Raw genomic sequence first — 22528 nt, 5'->3', positions numbered from 1 at the left:
GGTTAATGCATAATTCTGTTTTCTTTTTAGAATCCAAAGATTCAAATAATCCAGATAAAGGAAGATAATAGTCTCCTTATTTCTTCAAATTAACTGCTAAATGTGTTTGCTGCTCACATGCACAGCTGAAGTATGCATAGACTTGCTTGCATCAGACCTTGGTGGATAGGAGCCTAAATTGATTGTGTATGCATCATTCAGGCAGGAAGTGCCCCCATCCCCCTCCTTTTCTCTCCCTCCCTCTCTCTCTTCACCCTGGCCAGTTCTAGTCCTTTTTTCTCCAGCCTCTCCCTCTCATCCCTGCAGCATTGTCTCAGTTCTTCAGTCTCTGACCTTCCACAGGGACCATGCAATCATTTGTTAGCAGGTAGGTTTCAATGGGGGGGCTGAGTCATGCTGGTCTATTCATGGATTCTTATTTAGCCATTTTCATTTTTAGATTTTCAATCTGTCAAGCGACCATTTTGGCAAGGCTCCAAGGCCTGATGTTTGTTATCTTAATGTAGAGTAACTATGCTGCTCTGTGCAGGTGCTGCAGGCCTCTAAGAACTAATGTGATGTGAGCCTTGGGATTGTTGCATAGGGGGCTGAAAATTCATATTTTCCTTTGATCTATTTGATTAGCTTTTTTAAAATGTACATTAGTAATTACTGTCTTAAGGCTGTTATTCTTGCTAACTTCTCTGGCTGATTAAAAAGAAATTGTTTCACTATGTTGCCTGAGAGGAGTAATTTGCAGTTTTTTCGCTTTTAAGAGTGGGTGGATAAAACCGAAATGTAAATCATGTAATAATATTGTTTTTTCACCTGCTATATTGGGTTCTAAATTCTTTTGTTCTTGATTATTAGACCTTTACACATTAATAAAATACAAATCCTGAACTTTGCATACACTAGATTGTGCTGCTGTGCCGAGCAGCCAATTGAATCCCAGTCAAGATTCAGGGTGACTCCACAACTGAAAGATCAATACCAGTAAAAGCATAGCAGAGGCAGTGCTAGCAATTCAGTGGGTAAAACATGAGCCTCCCCACTTATGCTTGTTCAGCTTTTTATTTGTGTGTACAAAGACAGCCATAGATATCAGGCTTGCATCTTTTCAGAGCATGTTGATTCCCTAATTTCCTGTGAAAGTGGTTAGACTAGAATGCCAGGACAGACTATTAAAAAGTGCAGAAATGTGTTCAGCTATCAGAGAAAAGCTGTGTTAGCAGCTGAACATACTTGCTCTTGTAACACTGGGTCACATAAAGGCCACATAATAGTGGGATGTATTTGATTTTATCTGATGATGCTGTGTATAATTAATATTAGAAATTTTTACTGAATTTCAGAGGTTTGTGAGTAGATTTGGGATTTGTTAAGGTTTGTAATGTAAACCTTAATTGCGGCATATAGTCTATTATTGCTTAAATCTGTAGCTTTGTTTTGTCGATAATACCTAGATAGCTAGATACTAAATTTAATGTCCCATTTGACTTGATTTGATTTTACATTTTTTAATTTAAAACATTGGTTCTTCATGTATGACTGTGGCCTCTTGTAGACTAATTACACCTATGCATTTGTGTGTTTTTCCCGACCCAGGTCATATCTGACCCCTGTCAGGGATGAAGAAGCAGAATCTCAGAGAAAAGCAAAATCTCGCCATGCGAGACAAACTCGCAGGTTAACACAGGTACTGAAATGGTTTACATGTTTAGATTTTGAAAGATTTAACAAACTGTTCACACATGTGAAGCTGTGTGAATATCCTGCAGGGTATGACTCTGACTGACCTGAAAGAGGCTCAGAAGATCAGCAGCCTGGAAGATAGAAAAAATGAGGATAGCAGCAGACTGGAGGACAGGTCCTGTCTGCGGATGAGCTTAACAGATGATAGAAGAGTTCAGACTGGTGTGACAGAGTACACAGAAACAGCTGATGTCAGTCTAAACTGGAGCCAAATGGACAAGGTTACAAGACAGAATTATTTAGAAATCGTTTTCTGCCTCAGATGTGGTTGATTTGTAGCTTCAAGTGAAATTTATGATTTATCTCTGTATTCTTCTTTATTTTACTCCAAATGTGCAGGAGGGTAACTTTGAAACCAGATTAGAAATCCTGCCTGACCTTCCACACTGGCCTTACTGCAACAGCTCCTTCAGAGGTAAGAAAAACAGAATTTCTTTTGATTATCGCGTTCTGTTGTGCTTCATGATCCATATGTTTTGTTTTGGGTTCCATGAAATATAATACAACAGCATCACAAACAAAACATGTGCTAGCAGCAGGTCACTATGATCCAGACTGTTAGTCCAATTAATGATTTCTGGACAGTTTTGATGTTCAGGACTGTTCTTTCAATGTCATTTCAAACATCTTAACAAAAACTGTTGTTTTTTTGTTTGTTTTTTAAGTAAACATAACTTGTTAAAATGTACTTTGTAGGTAGAGAAGTACCCTGTAACTATTATCTGTTTAATCAGGCCTTCAGTTGACATTCTTTTGTTATTTATGTTGTAATCGATTTTTTATTCTTTTTTAACATAAGTCTCTGTTGATATTAATTCTGTTTCATTTGGTTTTAACTGTTGTGCAGTGCTGTGTGACTTTTATGTTTATAAAAAGCCCAATATAAATAAACTTTACTTACATGGTACAGTAGTACAGTTTGGTGGAAAACCTTTCATGAAAGGCTGTTTGGGTTTGGGAGTGGCTGTGCTACAAAATGCAGACACAGAGCACATGAATTGTGTTTTAAGACACTATTAAAGGAATTAAATCACTTTTTTTGGTTTTCAGTTGATAATGTTTGAGAAGTTTTTGAGCTCTGATAGCTCAGAATCATGAAGACCTCAATCTGAACATTAGCCTTCAGTTTGTTAATCATAAAGCATGTCTTTATTTTCCATTATTAGTATTGATCTAGTATAATAATAAAAACACACACTTTATATGTCCAGTTGGTGAGAGATGGCGGAGAGATGAAAATCAGAACGTTGCAGATTCAGCACAGCTGACTTTTTCTGCTAAGCATCAACAAAGACGGCCCTGCTTTGACACTGAAGGCTCAGACTACATTGCAGAGGTAGGTGGAAAACATCTAGGCACTTTAAGTTTAATAACACACACACACCAAGAGGCGAATGGTGGCTTCACAAAAGATTTTAACCTTCTACCACTAGATGGAGTCAAAGGACAATCTAATCTATTTTTCATCCATAGTTTGTTCCAGAGGAGGCCAGTGTTTACAGAGCTGTTCTGTGTGATACGTAGAAATTTCTCGGGAATGGTTTTAAACTTAAAAATGTGATAATTAGTTCTCATGCTTCACAAAATTAAAGTGTTTTTTGGCATTTACGACAATATCATGGAGGTATTAAATCCATCTCAGATGCCACTCTAATTTAAATATTGTGTGTAAGTCAATATCTGTTGGCGACATTGTTTCATGTTCATATTCTGTTCCTCCCTGACCTGAAAACTGAGTATGCTTCAAAGGCAGCTGCGCTCTGATCTCTGATGCAATATTTTAAGAAGTACTGCAATCACCAATGTCGAGCATGTGTTCACAGAGTCCCGTAACTAGAAGTGCTGGATAATATCTCACAGAAAGATAGTCTGGATAGCCAACCTCCCACTCTCTTTAAGTCATTTTGATTCTTCACATCACATGGCTGAGGTGTCTCAGCATTCCATACCATATTGGGCAAAACTGAGACGGTCTCTGTTTAGTCTTAGCCTTGGATTCAGAGGGATTGGCTTTCCTTTCTCCTTTAAATTCTTGACTATTACTGTTCTCCCTCCACCTGCATGCTATCGGTGAAACACCCCTGACAAAACCACTGACAAATTTAATCACTAATTACTCCTACTGGGTAAAATCTGGCAATTCACTTATTAAGAGTCACTTTAGATAATCTGGCCATCTGAGAAATGGAAGCAGAGGGGACACATAGATGACTTACAAGACTGTATCCTGATAATAGATGATTATGAATGTCCTAGGTGTAATACAGTATGAATGGAAAGTGGTGTCCATGTGAGCTGACTCCAGGTCAGAGATTTGGCTGGAATCCTGTGCTGGAATCTGAAACAGAGATCTGTCAGTAATATGAGAGTATCTCAGCGGGTACTATATCTGTCTGTGATAATCATACTGAGCAGTGAGGTTTTACCAGAAGCTAGACAGGCTGCCCATCAACAGAGTCGACCTCTGTGTGACTCCATGATTATCGGAACAGATTTTCCGCAGTTCTTTTTATGATTTTTTCCAACAACAGACAAAAAGACAGGTGCAGAGTGAGACAACATAGAGATTCTGCTACGTAAGGGTGACAAGCAGAGATAGCAAGAATGCCGCTTCAAACATACCTCTTTTTATCCTGGAATACATTAAGAAATTTGATCTGATTGGTAGTCCAACCTTGACTTCCACATTTCTGCTATCACTCAGGGGATCTTTGGTAGCCACTTATTTTCTGCTTTCTAAAATGCATGATCATAGCATCCCATATGGAAAGTCCTAAGGCTAAGGGTGAGGATCAGACAGAAGGAACTCCAGCTGGGCTAGATTCTCAACACAACTATCCAAAACCAGTGCCAGTGCAGTTTAATGTCTTATTTCCAGAGGGTCTCCGAGTTAGAATGTTTAATGTAAATATACTGCTAGACTACTCTAACTAATAACTAATTCCAATATCAGTTTTGTTAGAACTTACAATCCATGGTGTTCATGCTTAAAATTCAAGCACTGTAAAAGTTAAAGATGCAGGCGATGATACTTGGATTGGGAAATTAAGACCTGTTAGATTTCTAGTCTGGGTGACTTTCCAGCCTTAAACCGAAAGCCACAACACATCAGCTTCTCCGCTTCTCTTTGAATCTCCCCTGTGTCTGTGCTCAGTTTCTTGCAGTCCTATCTTGCCTTCTATCTATTTGCCCTGAGCAAGGATGAGGGAGTGTAGAGAACCGTGAGGTGCTCGCGTACCTCACTATAAAAGGAAGACAGCAATGAGCCAGCTTGAGCTGACTATGAAAGTAAGGGGTTACTGCTGGGTTGTTTAAAGGAGCAGTTTGACATTTTGAGAAATACCCGTGTTCATTTTGTTGCCAAGAATTAGGTGAGAAGATTGATACCACCTGTATGGTCAACATGAAGTCAGAGCCAGCGCCGGATTACCTTAGCTTAGCAGGGAAAAGCAGGGAACACTGTTTGGTTCTGTCCCCGCTGAGCCTCATTAGTTAAAACATAAATTTTGTTTGTTTAACAACTAGAGAGAAAAAAGATGAACAATATAAGATGTAACATGTTAATTAGAGAGTTTTAGAGATGCTGGGAGGCAGGTTTAGAATCTTTGAACAGAGCCAGTCGAACTGTTTTTCTCTTATTCGAGTGTTTTTGCTATGCCAAGTTAACAAGCTGCTGGCTGTAGCTTCACACAAGTCTGAGAATTCAGTTAGTCTTTTCAAATAACTTCTGACAAGAAACCGAAAATTTATATTTCCCCAAAAATGTCCAACTATTCTTTGATAAAATGTTGACTTTTTATAAACCTGTCTATCAATAGGCAGGTTTATAAAACTAAAAATAAAATCAATACGGCTGTGGGCAAAATGAAACAAGATTTCAGTTTCAGGAAGAGGAGATGTGTCACAAATGCTCTGTGTTAACACTGTGTAGCACTAATACTGGCAACGTCCCCTCTCCATCACACTGTAGGGCGCACAGAGTTACTTGACACTTTACAGTTGTTGATGGCTCCTCAGGTGATACTGCGTGTTGACCTACCAGGACACAAATTGCTTCAGCCCCCTCCTGACTCTGGCTTTGTGCTCCACCTCCTCTTATCCCTGTTCACATCGTTGGACAATTTTTAGCCCTCAGTGCCGAGTCTGTCCATAGCAGAGCCTCTGGCAGGCTGCCACAGAAAGCTGCCAAAGCTGAAGAGAGCCGGGAGAAGCAGGGGGCTGGGGGTTGGGGAAGCAGAGGGACCGAGAGGGTGACCAAATAGTGAAAGGAGCAGAAGAGAGAAAGCAGGAGAGGGAGGGAGATGGCAGAGAGTGTATAACTTTGGGGAACTCAGGAAGAGGCGGCAAAGGGAACAAACTTTTTCTCTCTTGTCTTGTTTTGGACTTTTGTGCATTTTATAGCGGACTTCAGTGCTGACAGAGCAGAACAAGGGATACTCATTCGTTTGCTTTCTTCATTGAATTGTTCTTTTTCTTTAGCTCTCCAGAGATTATTTTGTTTTGTGGTTCTTTTTAACATTTTTATCTGCTTGTTGTTTAACTGCCTGAGATTTGAAGAAGGCGTGACCACACATTTGAAATCCTTCCAGATTTAACAGCAACTGTGTCCACTTCTGGGACATTTGTGGCTGCACTGAAACACCAAACAGACATATAAACACACACACACACATACACACACCTGTTGTTGCTGAGGATTCCCCAGGAGCACGGTCATGGACATCTGTGTCCCTGTTGCTTGAGGGAATCTGTGCGTGTGTGCAGCTGTTATCTGCTGGTGGCCTCGGTGAATGTTACAGTAGAAGCTGATCTGCCTGTCCGGGGTAGAGGAGGGAGATGTCATCCTACTACCCACGCACCAAGGACCTGACTCGCACCAGGAAGTCACTGACAGAATCGCCACCATCGTCTCCGTCCCCTACAGAAAAAAACTACAGAGTAAGCTTTATTTCTAGAGCGGTGCACCTTTGCAGGATAAACTGAATGTGATACTTTTTTGTGATATTGTAGCAGTTTTTTGTAATTTATTCCTGTGGCTTTAAATAACTTTAATATCACAACTCTTAGTTCATTTTTATCTTACCCTTTATTTATCTGTAAAGGGACTTTATAGTATGACCCCTCTGTAAAGTCAAAGAAGAATTGTATTTTCTGTAGAAGTTGGTGACTAATCCTTAGACCAGGCTGATTTGTTGACTCATCTAAGACAACTGGACACATCATTAAGCAGCTTTTTAAGAGTTCAGACAATTTGCTGAAGAATTTGTCAGTTAATTGATTAGATTTTTTGACTTTGAACGATAGATATATATAGATATATATTATAGCAGTATATATGTTTGGACATCTGCTGTTGGGATACTAACAGTTAAACAAAAAAACATTATATCATCATCAGGCTAATAGTTCATTTACTAATGTGTATTTGCCTAACTCTTCAGACACTTATCGCAACTTATTTGTTGGCTTGTGAAAGCGAGGCAAGTATTTGCTCTGAAGCGCTGAGAGTCTGACCACATTTTCTGGAAAAGACTTTTGGATTGAAGCATTCCTTCTGTAATTTCCTGTTATTTTTTTTTCTGCCTAAGTGGCTTATTCTCACGGGCGTAGTTTGACTGTTTATGTCAGTGCATCAGACTGAGCTGAACTCTGTGTGACAGGCACATTTAAAGGGAAAGAAAGAAAAGAGGGGGAAAAAAACCCCAAACACAATGGGATCCTGTCTGTTTAGAGGCACGTACAGTAATGTCACGCAACACTACAGACACACTCATTATTATTGCACTGTTGCCAGCAATGAATGCCTCTGGTGGATGTTTGGATTCTTTTGCTCGCATTTCAACAAGTGTCAGTCTCTCTCTGCCTGGGAAACTCTGGCTTTAATTTTCCATGAAGCCAGCCCGATCTGAATTGGCAGTGAGTTCCTGGGAGAGAAAAAGCCGTGGAGTCAGGTTGATGCAATAATTGTACCAATGTAATATGTGTTACAGCTGTGTGCAACAGGAAGTCAAAGTAAACAGGAACACATTTGCATTATTGGCAGACACTCAACATTTGGCAGATGTTCACAGTGGTGAAATGTAAGTAAGCACATTAAGCCACGTGCTGTACAGAAGGAAGAATTTAGGATAGCTGAGATAGTCAGATCAGATAGTTTCTGCTACTTCTGCTTCATTATGTTTCTGGAAATATGTGCTCTCCATTCCCCCGCATTCAGAAATCATAGCCCACTAGGTTTATTTCAAATTAAAGAATGACGACTGGCTTGAATACGCAAACAAGTAATTGCACTAGATCCACTTTTCCTGTAAAAATCTCTGCTTTTCGTGGAACATCAGGTAATTTTTTTTATCTTTCTGTGGACCTGCAAAGACTCAAGTTAGTCCCCCCATTAATAAATTCACACATTTGCTTTATCGTGTGATGCTGTTGTGTGAAGAGATAGGCCACTTGGGTAGGACTCACTAAATGTCATCGTAATACATATGAATTAATGCATCGATAGTAACAATATGTCCTAATAGGCAGTAATGCTTCCAAGCACTGTTATTTAAGAAAAATAACCCATTTCCTCATTTGATTTGGTCATTTTGAAAACAAGGAAGATGCTCTTGGTTGCCTGGAGCTCTGAGATGTTGTGTAAAGAGTTAACACTGTAAAGAGGGAGAACTGGCTGAAGTAGGGAAAGGTGAGTGAATGCGGAAGATTTTTTTATGAGTTTATATGTGTGTGTAGTGTAGTGTCATTTGCACTGGTGGGAGCGAAAAGAGAGTGTGTAGCTCAGATTTTCCTACTGTAGTCATCTAGCCTGCTCTGAAGGAGTGATGCTGTGGCAGAAAGTGGAAAGGAAGAGAAGGAAGTAAGAAGGAGCATGAAGAGTCTGCTAATTATGATTTTCTTGGCTGATGTTAGCATTATCATTTATACGCTCTAGCAGTGAGCTCATGCAGGTGGCTTGCGTGTGTATACTTCTGATGATGTTGATCCAGGCAAGCTAATAAAACTGGAAACAGTTCTGTTTACTGGGTGCCCATGGTAAAGTCAACACCGTTTCTGAGGCTGTTTTCACCAGTCTGACACACTGTTGTTCATCTCCTCCTTCTTCTGCTCTGCTCTGCCTTGTTAAGTTACATGTGGCACTTCTTCCTCCCTCAATTTTTCCTAACAAGGCAATCAGATTGGTGCAGCTGCCATCACAAGCAGAATTCAAACTGTGGCTCACTTTCTGGCTTCGGTTCAATGCGGATGTTATGCGTTTATTAGTCGTATAAGGACTTGCTCTTTTTCCCAAAAATCTGGCAGTGTAATCCCCACAGGGCCCGCTCAAGGTTTCACTGGTATTAAGTTTTTTTTTAAAAGCCTAATTTCACCAATTTTCTAATCCTTTAGTGTGAAATAGGTTTGCGAATAGTTTGGTTCATATCTCCAAAAGCAGGCTTCATGAAAATGTATTCTTACAACCTGCTGCTTAATGAATGATTACACAATCTGATTGAGGAATCTCCTTGCTATTGCACAAAGAGATCGGAGTGAGTGAGAGCTCTTCTTCACTCCATCCTTAGCCTTTTTTCATCTGGGGTCAGGGAGGTCTGTTTTTTCCTGGATAGCTCAGCTGAAGCACATGACCACATAAGGACAGGCAGCAGTGGCTCAGTTATGTAAACACTTGCTGAGAGGAACAGCTCCTACGATGCTGTGTAAAATATCCTCTTAACTCACTAAATCTGAATGCAGGAGTACCCATTGCTTTTAACATATACTGTTTTTCTAAATCATTCTTTTAACATCTGCTTCTTGTCTCAAACAGCTTAGACCACCACACTTGATGTTTATTGCCAAACATTTCTAAACACAGGTGTTTAAAGATTTCTTTGCCTGGCTGGAGATCAACTCCAAATCTATGAATTTAGGGAAGTTTTACGAGACTGCAGCAGAGATCACGGCTCAAGCTGGTCTCACATCATGGCAGCCTCTCTCACTATATTACTTGTTGTTTCCAGTCTGGTATGAACAGTGAAAAAATCTCTCCTCATCATCTCATAACCACGTTTATCGGCTGAAGGCAGAAAGTGTTTGTTTAGTTCAGTTTTGTTTAGGGCTCTCTGCAGTCATTTGAAAAACTAAGTATGGAGATTAAATATGGGGTGAAATTCCTGGACAGGTCAGACCAATGCAATGCAAGGCTCATCGACTATTTGAAAACAACTGAAGAAGTATGACTTTTTTTTTTAAGGGTTTCTAGGAGAAAGCCTGTTCTTTCAAAAAAAAAGAACATCCAAATGTGAGGCTTTCTGTCTGACGGCTACAGCTTGGCCCAAACTGGGTCATACAACAGGTCAATTATCCCACACATGCCAACGAATCTGAAACAGAAGGACAGAATCAAGGTGTTTCAATGGCACCGTCACAATCCAGACCTCAAACTGATTGACACAACGCAATGGGACCTTTAAAGTGTTTTGCATAAACAGGTACCGTCCAGCTTCAGTGATCTGAAGCAACGGTGCAAAGAAGACTGGACAAGAACTCCTGCACAACAATGTGAGAGACTAATAAAGTCATACAGAAACAGTTAGTTCAAGTTACAGCTGCTAAAGGTGATTCTACAAGCTACTGGATCATGAGGCGTACTTAGTTTTTCACAGAACTGCATAATGTCCCATAGTGTAAACGTTCTTTTTCACATGACTATGAAGTAATGCAGGAAGGCAGTCAATAGCCATAAAAAATAGGTCCCTTAAAAGGGACATCTCTGAGGTAACGTAATTTCTGAAAACAGAAACCAAATACAGCCAAAGAACAGTATGCATACGCAACTCCTCCTGTCGCACAGTGCCCAGGCTGCTTGGTGAAGTGGAAACAAACACAGAATGTGATCACAACAGGCAACTTGGCAGCCACTTAGACTGGGCTAGTCATAGCAGGGACCTGCCAGGACAGTTTGATATCAGACTGTTGTCTGAGGTCAGATGGCAGCCTGTCATGCAAGGAATACTTGACTTCTGATGTCATTATGTCATATTTGTGCTGCAGGCATGCTCATAGCAGCAGCGTATTTCAAAAGATTAACCAGGCTCACCGAGGAGGTTTGACCTCTGCGAACCCTGTCAGAGCAGTGTTGGAGTGAATTGTATCCTACTTCTACATGCACTTCTTCCATCTGGGACTAAAGGCGTCTGAACATGTTGTGATAATTCAACTGGAAGTTTTGTTTTTGTTCTCTGCTGTCTCAAAATGGAAAATATTTCTCAGCCAAGCCTTTGTTTGGTGATATCAAATGAACAGGACTCGATCTAACCATGACAGAATATTTTCACAGTGTGATGTTTCCATGCTGCTAGTCAAACTAACGTGGCTTATTCCTTGTTTTTCAGCATGACAGAGTGTCAAGGTAAGATTTGGGCTTTTTTTCACTCTTCTGTATTACAGAACTATAACAGCTAAGAGGGGAAAAAAAACACTGTAAATAAAGCTGCCTTGCAGACTGGCTAAGAGCTGTGTTGCCTCTAGATTTGATTCCATTGGAGAGAGTGCTACAGACAAGTCACTGGGCCGCACCAGCTCATACACGCGCAGAGAGGCAAGGCTGGCTGCACTGAATAAACAGGAACAAGACTCCACTGCCAAAGACTATAAGAAGGTAGTAACTCTTTTCTTAGTTTCAAAAGCACATTCTAATGTTACCGATTCAAAGCTGCAGTCCTGGATACAATTTGCCTTTAGATTTATGCACATTGTATCTATTTTTGTAGTGTAATGTCCCAGTAATGTAACTGGGCTTTCAGGGGATTACAAGTGTCAGAAAGGAACTTTTGACCTGTAATCGTATTTTACTATTGTAATATTCCCTATTCAAGTATTTGCAGAAATGAAGGTATGTCTTACTGAGATTGCATCAAACCAGGATATGGAACTATGAACCTGCAATGCCACTATACAGTAAGAGTGGTAATACTGTTGACTTCATGTTGTTATGGCAGGGACTGATGTTGTGTTTGTGGAGCGGGCCCAAAAACAGACACAGGAGAAATAAACTGATGATCAAACAAAAAGTCAGCCTTTATGCGGCTGATACAAAAAACAGAAAAATAAGGTGAGGCGAAAGTAAGCTGAAACCTAAACTGGGGCAGAACTAAACTAACTGTGAAAACAATGACGAGAGACAGGAACATGAAGCTGAACAGGAACACGTGACAACGTAACTATGAAATAAACCAAACATGAGCATGAACACGGACCTGAACAGTGGGAGGCAAAAACTCTGTGACTTGACGTGACCTGACACGAAGACAGACAGATGACCCAACAAAGAACAGAAGGAGACAGAGGACTTAAATACACAGGAGGGTAATGAGGGAAGTGGAAACACCTGGGGAGACACAGCTGACACAAATGATCATGACGCCACAGGGAAAAGTAAAACTAAACACACTGAACATGGAAACACCAGAGCTTTCAAAATAAAACAGGAAACACGGAGAGACATGAACATACAGTTACATTGTAACCTTGGTTGTCTGAGTGAGAGGCTATCTCTCTACTCCCATACATATGGAATATGTAACGGGGTGGAATGATAGCCTCAATATGATAGAGAACTGGGACACACCTGCTTGACACAAGAGACAGAGAGAGGGAGAGGGACACAAGGGGAACCTACATAGATGAGGAGATAACACATTACAAACAGAAAAGACTCATAAACAAGGACACATAGACGAAACCAAAACTAGAATGAAACTCAACTGACCCCTAACTAAATAATATTGCAATAATTTAGTATTATCACCAACTTAACATAAGAAAGTCAAAAACGCTGGGTTACAGACCCAGCCCCTGACACACGTAAGGTTTTTGAAGAAGCTAACCGTTCTAAATGTACTTTTACTACATTTACTTAAATAGATGTTGACAGGTGATGCTAACCCTAACCATAAACATACCCGAACATTATTATTTTTAAGACCGACAGAGACAGAGACCCCCCTTCCCCCCGATCCCTCCTTGAAATTCGGGGACCATGCTCAAATCGAAAGTGGCTCCATAGTCTACTGGTTTACACATTTACTGGGAGAAGGCACAAATTCCCTTAGGGTTGCATCAGGAAGGGGATTACAATTAGTTTACAATTGTGATAAGCATTCATCACCATCATCCTTTTAGGTTAGACATAATCAGATATCAACAAAAAATGCACACTCAATTTGGTCATTTCACAGTCAGAAACAAAAGAAGTAACCTTATGTTAGGGTTGCTTTTTTTTGAAAAAGCTTTTGCTATTGTGAAAAAAAACTGTATTTATGTAAATATAACCAATGATCTTACATATTGTTTGAGTTCTGTGGTTCAACTTAAACTGTCTGTTGTTACTCCTTTTATGCCTTGTATCTTCATTAATATTTTGGTTATCAAAATTCAAATACTAAGAATCTCTATAACAAATCTATTCCTATATTTTTCCTTTTATTAATATTTTAGATGTATGCAGAAGCTTTGCATGAAAATGCAAAACTCAAATCCAGGTTGCAGGAGAGCAAACAAGAGCTAGCCAAGATACGTTCCCAACTGGAGAAAGTCACTCAGGTACCTTTGACCCATTCTACAGAAAACTCACATTCATCCCTTCACTTCCTGTGTGCTTGAAGAAAGATTTGACTTTTTACTTCTTCACTGAAGGTTAAAATTTAAACCAGTTCTCCTAATAAATTTCTCCCAATAACATTACCCCTGTTTTAGAGACACGACACAATATCTGAAAGATCTTCAGTACTTGAATCAGAAAAAAGGGTAAGTGTCTTAATAACCTTCTCTTTGATAATACTACATATCTTTGCATTCTTCCCAATCAGTGTCCTTGTCTACTTCAAATTATAGTCTTATAGCCTTTCATTTTTCCAGTAGACCTTACTTCAGTTTTTTTTTCTTTATTTACAGGAAAAACAAACCCTTGAGAAAAGAGTGTCAGACATGGAGGATGAATTAAAGGTCAGTCCATGCAAAAACAGTGTGCACTCACTTAAATGGCATCTATTTTGTCTCAGACACAAGTGTTGCTTAATTTGTCTCGTTGATGTTTTCTCCACAAAAAACATTATAATACTGATAGTCCTTGCCGGTACCTCCAGCCAAGCCCCTTTCACTCATTCTAAATGAAGCACACCTAAAGTATTTTTACAGAGCAGAACACACATATCGCTCACTGCAGAGTTGTGGTTAGCCAGGTGGGTTTGGAGTCAAGGAGAGAGAAGGTAAGTGCTTCAGGCTCATTACCCACAGTGTTCTGCTGGGCCACTTCCTGCCAGGCTAAGGAGGAGCCTGTGCTGCTGCTCCCCTGCTCCACTTATCCCCCTGTTGGGGTGAACATTGTGACCTAGTTCCAGCTGAATACCAAACCCTATCCAAGAGCAAAAGACCTGCTTTTGTGAGACATTCCTGTGTTGCTCTGTGTGTATTCCGCCTCACAAAGAAACACAGGGCACAACTACAAAGAGATGTCAGGCCTGAGTAAAAATGGTCTGCAATTTATGTGGAAGCAATTACAAACTACACGATAAGATTATAATTTGATTACTTGAGAGAACCAACCAGCATAAAATAAACTGCGAAACACAAACGTAGTTGCAAAACATAGGGGGACTATGTAAAGTGTAAATAAAAACACACTGCAATGATTTGCAAATCTCGTGAGCCTGTATTTTATTCACAATTGAACAAAGAAAACATTTCCTATCTCATTAAAAATATTAGCTCATTTTGAATTTAATGGCAGGAACACATCTCAAAGAATTCTGAATGGAGCCAACAAAAGGCTGGAAAATTAAGTGATATTAAAATGAAACAGCTGGTGGAACAATTTGCAAACTAATTAGGTAACAGGTCAGTAACATGATTGTGTAAAAATGAGCATTTTAGAGCAGCAGACTTTCTCAGACGTGGGCACTGGTTTACCAACCTGTGTCTGCAAATTGTATGATTTCAGGTTAATGTTTCTTGAAGTTAAAATTACAAAGACTATGAATATCTCACCATCTAAAGTACATAATATCATCAAAAGATTCAGAGAATTTAGAGAAATGTCTGTGCGCAGGGGATAAGGCCAAAAGTGTTACTGGGTGTCTGTGATCTTCTGGCCTTCAGGTGGCACTGAATTCAAAACAGGCATGAAACACTTCCAGAAATTACCGTCTGTGAACACAGCATGCCATGACTGGAAATGGAATTGGCAGGTTGCACTTAAGGAAAGGCATCATCACTGCTGAATAGTACATACAAGTTTTAAAGCAACAATCAGGGAGCCCCTTGCATATTTCAGCAAGACAATGGTAAACTGCCTACTTCCCCTGTTACAACAACAACAACAAGGCTTTGTAGTAAAAACATCCAGGGGCTGAACTGAGCTGCCTGCACTGAAAACATTTGGTGCACCATGGAGCTAAAAATACCCCGGACTGTTGAACAGTTAGAGCCATATATCAGACAAGAATGGGACAGCATTCCTCTCTCAGAAGTCCAACACTGGTCTCATCAATTCCTTCATGTTTATGGACTATTATTAAAAGGAGAAGGTATGCTTTTTTTCATTAAAGGTTTCTCAGGTCAAACACTGACATGCTTTCTGTGTTCTCTTATCACTAAAATGTGGGTTATGAGATTTGCAAATCTCTACATTTTATTTTTTATAAAACCCAACTTTTCGGGAATTCGGTTTGCATAATATATGCAGAATTCCAAGTATCTTATAACGTACAACAGCAGCGTGGTATATAAGCAGCAGATGTTTGACCCCCGTATTGTCATGGTTCCTTCAGCAGGATGCCCCACTGCGGTTTCGCTGTGGGTACCAGCCCTGAGGGCAAGCTGTCTCAGGGAAGGGGGGACGGTGAGTGGTTGCTATGATACAGAGGTGTGACTGATACGTGCCTATCACCTCACATGTTTCTGTTGTGCCAGAGATTGGGGCATGTTTACACATCTGGACTTTTTATCCTCTCAACAGTAACAGTAGCTTAGAGCGTAAAAGCTTTGGGAGCACATCACCTCAGAGAACTGGCTTGCACTCTCTCACAAAGTCACTTCTTCACTTTCAGCAAGTATCAGATTCTCCACATGGGGGAGCTGTTTCATTGCTGCCACATAGGTATCAAATTGCACCACCTACTGGAAAGGAAAAATAGCAGTAGCCTTTAAGAGGTATAGATGTGTCGAAAAAAGATGTTTGTACGGTTATAAAAAAAAATGCAATAAAATAAACAAAATCAATAAACTACAGTTGTGACACTCATTGACCACAAGTGTCAGAATTCCTGAGGAGGTTACTCTCCGTGCCTATAAATGATACATAACAGCACATCTTCACCTTTGCTTGCTGTAGTTACTTTTCTTGCAAATAGGGGTGCATTTTGGGGTTTTGGGCTACCCGCCCTGCAGGTCTGCACTTAATTAGCCTTAGTTATGGATTTTTCACATCAACAGCACTGTGTGTCCATCTTCCCTCTTAAAATAGTGGGAATGTGGTAATACTCAAAGTGTCAGATTACTCTGCTGGGTTTTACATTTCAAGTGGAAAAGCTCAATTATTCTTGACAGCCTCTAAACCTAATGAATAGTAACTCTGTAGAAATGATCCCCTAGAACCTGAGAGTGTAGTCAGATCTGATTTAATATCAAACAGCTCAATATTAAAAGAGTGTAATAAGGGATACTGGTCATTATGCATTCTTGGCTCACTGTGTCCTTTTCTTCACCACAGCCAAGGGCACCTTTCCAAAAACTGCGCTGTTTTAATCCAAGAGAACATTTAATGCATGAACTGAAAAGTCCCCAAACCAGGCAGCTTTCATAAATGTGCGTAAGGCGAAGCTGGGTGTCCTCGTTTATATGTCATGCTTTGCCACATTCACCTCCACAAACTTGTCTGTCTGGGTGGCTGAAATGCCACAAGTGCCCTGAATAATGTGTATATGTGTGTGTGTGTCTGGTCTGCGGTTTACCTTCAGCAATGGTGTCAAACCACAGACAGTTATGTCGAACCACATTGAGGTTTACCTCAAAAAAAGTCAGGCCAGGAAGAGGGAGGAAATGAATGATTTCCATTCCTTTGACTTTTATCTGAAGAGGCTCTTGTGCAACGGCTAAAATATAGCAGTGTTCATTATTTTCTATCTTTTTAAGCTTTCTGTGAATTTTATTCCATCTTCTTTGCAGTTCTATACATATAATAATAAGTTAACACCTCACTTCTTCCCAATAAAGCCCACCTTTGATGAGCACAAATCCAAGTAGAACTGGCTTCATAACTTTCCTCGCTTGTTGCAGCTTATGGTATTTTCTCTCAAAATATCTCTGTTGTGTAAATATTTGTTTATGTAAGTATTTCTGATAAATCCCTCAGCAGTGGTTCTTTGATTTCCCCTGTCTATGCTGCTGTGTGGGTGCATGCCTGTATGAGCGGATATGGCTGCAGTCTCTGTATGAGTATCTCTCTGTGCAACATGGCCTGCTCCCCGCATGCTCTCTCTGTCTGCCCCTCTCTGTATCTCTCTCCTCCTGTACGCAGGCTTTCCCTGCTCTGGCTCAGGTCCAGACCTTGCGAAGAGTCAACGAGTGTCTCCTGGCTGAAAATAGAGCCATGCTTCGCGTCCTCGCCCGCCTCTCTGAGACGGCCTCAATGCCGGAGACAGAGGACCTCTGATCCTCTGAGACCTTTCCCCCTTCCTCTTCTCCCCTTCCTCAGCCACATAACTTCTACTTCTCTTTCCTTCTGGTGCCTCTACAGCCCCTTCAACCTCTGCTGTGTTCCTCTCAGGCAGGTCTTGCACTCTCTTGATGCTCACGCTTTCCTCCCACCCCTCTCCCCCCCACACACACTGCAATGCATCCTCCTGTGCACTTTTTTTTTTTTTAAACCTAATCTCCTTTATGGTCTAGACCAACCCTGAAGCCCCCTTTCCTCTAAAACAGTTGTCACAAAGCTTTGTTTGAAGTTTAATTTTAGGTAGATTTGTGTGGCATGCTTGAAATGAACACCGTGTTTTAAGCTGCATTTATTTATTTACATAGGGTTGCCATTTTGCATAAACACCTAGGACTCTGCATCATGAAAAATAGAAGCATTTGTAGCACCTTTTATTTTCACAATTAAATATATTCAAGTCCTGCGCAATGTGCTGTGTAATCAATGCAAAGTTGTTTTCCAAGGTAATAGCCACTCTATTGAATCTTCCAAAGGAAATGAAACGTGTCAGATCATTAGCCTTGCAAATGAACACGTGCTTTGTCACTGGATGAGACAGGGGTGCAGACGTACCAATAATTTTGTATGTTTTTGCTAATGAGCAGTGGACATGTGAAATTAAAGGTATCATTAGGCATTTTTTGGGAAATAAGCCCAATGGCCTTTTTTTGTTTTCTGAGAGCTAGGATCAATTCTACTCTAAAGTCTGTATGGCACATTTTCTGTTGGAAACAAATGGAAACATCTTACCAGCTAATCAAATTGAACCCCAAGAAACACACCCTGCAGTCTGATAATGGTTTAAAGATTTTTCGGGACAACAAAATGAACTTTAGCAAAGATTTCTTAAAGTTATGGCAAAATATTTCGATTTAATGATTAAATGTCTAATATTTGCAGAGCTTGACAAATTATTTGTTTTACCTTACAGGAAAAAGAAAGCCATAGTAGACTTGCTATAAATGAGTGTGGAATAACAAGGAAATACTGATTTATTTTCTTGTCCAGTGTAGTTACAGTTTGGCATCTAGTCTGCAAGCTCATCACTAGCTACAAATACTGTATCTTTTATTTCAAATTTGGGGTTAGTGACTAAATATTCATAAAAGGGGTCTGCATGTGGAGGCTGGGGTGGTGGAGGGGTCAACACTAGCGCTTATATGTAGGAGTAAATAATGCAAGATTTTTCAGCTTAAACAAAATGCCAGATTGTGAGGGTGTAATTGGTGCATGACACAAGGAGAGTGAAACATATTTCAGTGTATATGATATAGCGCAGGGGTAGGCAACTCCAGGCCTCGAGTGCCGGTGTCCTGCAGATTTTAGATATCACCTGTGTCAAGACACCTGAATCAAATGATTAGTTAATTCCCAGGCCTCTGGACAACTTCAAGACATGTTGAAGAGGTAATTTACCCATTGGAATCAGCTGTGTTGGATCAAGGACACATCTAAAACCTGCAGAACACCGGCACTCAAGGCCTGGAGTTGCCTACCTCTGATATAGCGCTACCTTGTATGCTTTACTTCAGGAGTGCCCAATCCCAGTCCTCGAGAGCTACTGCCCTGCAGCTTTTAGATGCGTCCTTGTTCCAGCACACCTGAATCAAATGAATGGCTCGTTATCAGGCCTTTGCCAGACTTGATGGCATGCCCAATTGGTAATCCAACTATTTGATTCAGCTGTGTTGGAGTAGGGATGCATCTAAAAGCTGCAGGACAGTAGCTCTCGAGGACTGGGATTGGGCACCCCTGCTTTACTTCAATTGTGTCCCACTCCAGGCCTCAAGGGCTGATGTCCTGCAGGTTTTAGATCTCACCCTGGGTCAACACACTTGAATCAAATGATTAGTTCATTACCAGACCTCTGGAGAACTTCAAGAAATGTTGAGGAGGTAATTTAGCCATTTAAATCTGCTGTGTTGTCAAGGCCCTTGAGGCCTGTTGTTGGACACCCCTGCTTTACTTCATTCTTAGAAATATTTTTCATGCTGTCTAAGCAGGTGTTTAATGAATAATACCACAACTTTTTCATTTCATCTTTTGTACAGATTGAACAAACAGTTTTAAAGGTGCGAGCAGGAAAATTGCTTGCCTTTTATTCATGAATGCTAATCTAAATTAACAGCCCGCTGATAATTTATCGGTCATCTCATCTAGCAAATTCCAAAACTGTCATTATATTTTTAATTTACAACATAGGATTGCCAGCACAGCGGGGCTTTCACTCTCACTTTATGGATTAATATTCAACATATTGGGCACGAACATGTTGACGTAAGACGTCTCTGCTCACTCACCAGTTGCGGTAACGTGTCCCAGCTAGTGCAGAAGGTTATTGTTTGTCTCCAGTAGAGGGGAAATACTTTGACAAAGAGGGTGGTTATTTTTAGTCATTGCTTCTCATGAGAGACATGACCTAGATTTGGGGAATTGACCCTCCCTCACTTTCCTTCTCTCTGACTTCATTCTCTGTCACTTTTCACATTCAGGACATACTGTCACTGTCACACCACACTGCATGATCAAGTACTGTAGAGCATGTCCTCATTGCCTGACTTTAAACTTCAGTGAAAGATAACTTTAGTGGTGATTAAAGTTGCAGTGGATAGTCCTGGTTTAAGTCACAAAGATGTCAAGTAACTATTTAAATGACACAGCAAAAGCAGTATATTTCCCTGGTTTTCTAATATTGTTTTCTCCCTCTCGTTTTCTAGGTCTTAACAGAGCTCAAGTCAGACAACCAGAGACTAAAGGATGAAAATGGTGCTCTCATTCGAGTCATCAGCAAACTGTCAAAATGAAAAAGATGTCCGATGCTCCTCTTGTGTGTCTGTGGACGCTCCAAACCTGAAATAGCGTTGTCATTATCCACAAGGTCCCAGGTTTTGACTCGTATCTGAGTTACTGTATGGTGACAGGCTAGTTTGGTTGCATTTTCAGAAACATCCTACTAATTCCTGTTAGAACTTGTGAAGATCCAAAGAGAAGTGTTAGCAAGCTTCAGTTAATTTTACCATTATTAAAATTAAAGTTTCAACTATTTTTTTCCTTCATCATATGTTGTTTGTTTTAGGAATATTTGTCACGTGTATGAAATAGGGACCAGGTGTACTGTTGACATTTCAAATCCAAACAAATGCATCAGATTGCGTGAGGCTACTGTACCTAATAATATGCCATATAACATTTTGACACTTTTACTTAGGTTGTTACTTGTGCACTCCATAATCGCGTTTTAATATGTTTTTTATTTGAAAGAGAAGACAGTCATTGACGTAGACTGTTTGCAACTGTAGCTGTCTCCTTTATTATGATGTGAGACGTTAAAGACGTTAAAAACTTATCACAAAAACACTTTGACTTACTTTCACTCTAGGCTAAAGATAGTGAAGCTTCATAAAATGCATGTTTTGAGTTGTGTTTGCTTCGATTGACAATATTCTCAGGTTTGTCACTCAGCCGTTGCTGCTCGCCACAGTTGAGTGCCTCGCAGATGTGGATTTCCTTGGAAATCTGTGGGTGTTTTTCTACGGTTGCAGGGATGCATGAATGTGATGCACTTGACAAACCTTTGGAAAAACTATCATTCTAACAGGTCAGACACAAATTTTAGTCCAATTTTCAGCCTTTTGAAAATTTGCTAATAGACATTTGAGTTTTATTTATCTAGTATGCAAAAAATGTAACATGTATATGTGGGCTTGTTAAAGGAGACTGTACAATAGGCCTGAAAGGCTACTTTGTGCATGCACATGTTAACAGTACTGCTGTCATTAGCAGCCCTATGACACATTCAAAATGGTACACTTTCTGAGAGGAGATGATAATAATGTTTGTCACATTTTCCTTTTTTGTGTTTTCAGCTGCCCTGCTTTTTTAAATGCATGTTCTTCCTAGAGGATATTTTTATCGAGCTACTATCTCATTTTGAAAACAAATGAATGCCTGAAGAGAGAGACACCGCGAGTGCAAATGAAAATGCCGTATATATTGTGTTTTGTAATAGATATATATTTATTTATTTATGGATGTGTTAGTTTTAATCTTTATATTTTGCCTAGTCAGTTTTGTTTCAAAGGAGTACACTGATTATTTTTTAGCTGACCCGTTGGCCTTCCTGTCGTTAGGCGATTAAAATACAAATACCAGAATCGTGCACTTCCTTGTTATCATTGCTCTGTGAGCCTTCACATCAATTGGGTGGCCTTAAAAATCAGCAAAAGACAGCGCTGTGAAATATAAACTGTTATCAGCTCTTTTATTCTGTGATGATTTCTCACAATTTTAATAGGTTTTCAGTTGTTCAAAGACTTTGTTGCCAATTTATAAGGCACACCAAGCTTCAGAGCAATCCTATACTGCAGGCCTTTGAACAAACCAGAACTTTACCAAGCTTCTGTTTTTGATTTGGTTATTTTTGTAGGCTATATTTACTAGTGCTATGGCGATTTAATATCTTTCAATATTAGTGATATCATGTTTTTATTAGTTGCAGTAGGAAGGGACTTCCTACTTGTAATGGTTACTTAAGAACTGAACCCACAATGCAATAAAGTATAGAGATTGTGAGTTTGCCTTAAAATAGGGTTTAATACATTATGATTTATAAACTAAGCTCTGCATTTCAGATTAATTTGCATGAAATCTCCTTCTGTGCTGTACGTGGTGTGAAAGACACAGCAAGGATTTTGGTATCTGTCTTCTTTTCACTTAATGGTTAAGTTAACCAAGGTCCTCAGTGTTTAATGTATTCCTTAAACCATGTGATGGTTTTGGAGTCCAGCCATGACACATGCTGTATTACCAGTGTTATGTTTGCTCACATCCATTAATTGAACTATAAATAAGCTACAGTATGATTCTGCTCTCTCTACATGTGCTGTAGATGTTCTGATTTACGAGTGATTGTATATTCAACAGTCTGAAATGTGAGTGGTGGCTTAACACAGACACATTGCTTAATTCACTCTGCTTAATAAATGGTAAAAGGATGAAAATGTTTTGTTTTTGTGACATTAACACACGACCCAGGAAGAGGAACTGCGTATTCAACACAAA

General features: G+C 39.9%; 1 protein-coding gene across 6 annotated transcripts; it reads left to right on the top strand.

The window, feature by feature from the left end:
• Window positions 1-266: 266 nt before the first annotated feature.
• On the top strand, window positions 267-22462 carry ppp1r12b (protein phosphatase 1, regulatory subunit 12B). 6 transcript variants are annotated; one of them, XM_025901354.1, is made up of 13 exons: window positions 267-367; window positions 1588-1678; window positions 1761-1955; window positions 2074-2149; window positions 2946-3070; window positions 11109-11125; window positions 11245-11374; window positions 13213-13317; window positions 13471-13521; window positions 13669-13719; window positions 17291-17539; window positions 20185-21065; window positions 21334-22462. In XM_025901354.1, exons 1-11 carry the CDS (start codon window positions 348-350, stop codon window positions 17423-17425), a joined length of 996 nt encoding a protein of 331 aa, XP_025757139.1. In that variant the 5' UTR covers window positions 267-347; the 3' UTR covers window positions 17426-17539; window positions 20185-21065; window positions 21334-22462. The 6 variants fall into 6 exon arrangements, with proteins under 6 accessions (XP_025757139.1, XP_025757138.1, XP_025757142.1 ...); XM_025901353.1 differs by having other exon boundaries at window positions 20185-22462; XM_025901357.1 differs by lacking the exon at window positions 17291-17539 and adding an exon at window positions 15546-15613 and having other exon boundaries at window positions 20185-22462.
• The last annotated feature ends 66 nt before the right edge of the window (window positions 22463-22528 follow it).

This window comes from Oreochromis niloticus, linkage group LG20, assembly GCF_001858045.2.
Source record: "Oreochromis niloticus isolate F11D_XX linkage group LG20, O_niloticus_UMD_NMBU, whole genome shotgun sequence".
Taxonomy (NCBI): Eukaryota; Metazoa; Chordata; class Actinopteri; order Cichliformes; family Cichlidae; genus Oreochromis; species Oreochromis niloticus.
This window is presented reverse-complemented; position numbering and strand designations above follow the sequence as displayed.

Excerpts from the sequence above, each read along its gene's own strand:
- ppp1r12b (XM_025901354.1), top strand. The coding sequence starts at position 348 with ATGCAATCATTTGTTAGCAG. Across the intron at positions 2,150-2,945 it reads CTGCAACAGCTCCTTCAGAG|TTGGTGAGAGATGGCGGAGA; the intron begins GTAAGAAAAACA and ends TTATATGTCCAG. Across the intron at positions 13,720-17,290 it reads ACATGGAGGATGAATTAAAG|GCTTTCCCTGCTCTGGCTCA; the intron begins GTCAGTCCATGC and ends TCCTGTACGCAG.